The sequence below is a fragment of the Egretta garzetta genome, unplaced genomic scaffold, assembly GCF_000687185.1.
Source record: "Egretta garzetta isolate BGI_Z169 unplaced genomic scaffold, ASM68718v1 scaffold27, whole genome shotgun sequence".
In the NCBI taxonomy this organism is placed as follows: Eukaryota; Metazoa; Chordata; class Aves; order Pelecaniformes; family Ardeidae; genus Egretta; species Egretta garzetta.
In genome coordinates this window covers 1633950-1635816 of record NW_009260400.1, presented here as the reverse complement: position 1 = coordinate 1635816, position 1867 = coordinate 1633950, and the positions used below count along the sequence as shown (strand labels likewise).

Here is a 1867-nt window from a genome sequence, read left to right as displayed (position 1 = left end):
CACAGGCAGGGAGGGCGGCTCCTGTCTGTGCTGCACCCCCGGGGGTTCGTGCCCATGGGCGCACCGGGTGGGCACACGTAGGGCGCGCGTACCCCCCAAATCCGTGCAACGTGCCTGTCCGCGCACGCGCAGGCGGCAGGGTGCTTGAACCCCTGCGAGGGGTGTGCGAGGCTGCGTGCGAGCGCGCGGCTGGGCTGGGGTGCCAGGCGAGCCCCGGGGTCCCCCCACCTGCCGGTACTTGCTGTACTCCGTGCCCAGGGCGTCGAAGAGCTGGCACAGCTCCTGGGTGTACTTCCAGGAGGGGTGTTTCTCCGGCAGCACCTCGCGGATCCGCAGCACCGCCTGGGAGCTGATGTGGAACCAGAGGTACCGCAGTGCTGCTTCCGACACTGTCCTGTTGCGCTGCAGGCAAGAGGGTGCCCCGGGTGAGACCCACGCGGCCCCCGTGGGTCCCCGGGGCATCCCTGTCACAGGGGCCCTGCCCTGCCGCCGTCCTACCAGGCGGGTGATGTTGGCCGGCCTCAGGACCTCTTCGTACTGGACCTGGACTGCGTAGTCGATAGGGAAGTAGTGTTTCTGGAAAGGTGGAGAAGAGCACAAGGGGCTGGCAGCAAAGTGATGGGGACGTCCCTGCCAGCCGCGGTGCGACACCGGGGAACCGGGGGGGAAGGGCCTTGGAGGTGGTCAGCCCCTAGAGATGCACCAGTTTGCCACAAGTCTCCCCCAGTAAGAAAAAAACCAAAACACACACGTACATACACCCACCCAGCACCCGGTCATTGCAGAGGCCACCGTCCCGTGTTCCCCCCCCAGCAAACCTAGGCCCCGCAAGGCCCCGTGTCCCCTCGTTCCCTCAGGACCGGGGGTTACCATGTACCGCAGGCGCATCTCGTACTGCAGCTTGTCCTGCAGCAGGCGGGTGAGCTCCATCCGCCCGGGCGCCGCAGCCTCCAGCCCCAGCACAGCCAGGACACCTGGGCAGCCAAAAGCGAGCGATGTCAGCTCCCCCCACGCTGGGGACACCCAGTGGCCCCCCCACGCCCCAAAGCCGTACTCACACAGGACAGCTGCGTAGCCCGGCTGCATGTTGATGGCGGCTGACGGCTGCACCTACATGGTGGGGGCTCACCGGGGGCCTCCTGGGCAGCGACGTGCGCGGCAGGGGGACAAGGGACGGATGCAGGCCCTGGGCGCTGGGCTGCTCTCCAGTAGCCCTGGGCAGTCACCCCCTGCCATGGATGGGGGGGTCAGTCCCCCTCCCTGGCCGTCCCCGCTGGCTTCTCCTCTCCAGCTGGTCCCGGGGCCATCACGGGGTGCCGGCAGGGATGCGCTCCGGGGGGTGCAGGACCTCCCCTGTGCTGCAAGAGGGGATCTGGGGGGAGAGAGCCCCGGCTGCAGCCCTAGGGGCAGGCAGGCGCCCGGGCTGCAGCCCCCCGGGAGGGCACCCACTCTGCGCCCTGGGGGACTGGGGTGGCACCACCTGGGTGGCCCCGGAGGGCTGTGGGTGGCCACGGAGCCATGGGTGCCCATGGGTGCCAGTGCCCTGCTAGGGCCAGGGCTTCCCCCGGTGCCGCCCCCCGGGGATTTCCAGGGAGGGGGGGCCCAGCCCGGCGTCGTTATCCCAGCAATGAGTTGGTCCGGCCTCAGCAGGAGCTCAGCCAAGGAGCAGCAGGGGGATGGAGCCGGCGAAGCGGCCGGGCCGCCCCACGCTGGATTCCCGCACACATCGTGTGCCCAGGCGAAGGGGGCTGTGCCATGTCCCCAGGCTGTGACCCCACGGGAAGGGGACCACAGCGTGGCCCTGCGTTGCGTCTTCCACAGCATGTCCCCATGGGAAGCGTGGGGGGGGGGGGTCCCCGCATGGACG

The 1867-nt window shown here is 69.7% G+C and overlaps 1 protein-coding gene across 1 annotated transcript in view; it reads right to left on the bottom strand.

Moving 5' to 3' along the window:
* IL34 (interleukin 34) overlaps positions 1 to 1086 on the bottom strand; it is a 2906-nt gene extending 1820 nt beyond the window's left edge. Inside the window, exons 1-4 of the mRNA XM_009643266.1 lie at positions 1059 to 1086; positions 871 to 974; positions 499 to 576; positions 229 to 402 (exon numbers count right to left, since the gene is read on the bottom strand). Coding sequence (XP_009641561.1) covers positions 229 to 402; positions 499 to 576; positions 871 to 974; positions 1059 to 1086 — 384 coding nt within the window. The remainder of the gene's footprint in view (positions 1 to 228; positions 403 to 498; positions 577 to 870; positions 975 to 1058) is intronic.
* Positions 1087 to 1867: the final 781 nt, after the last annotated feature.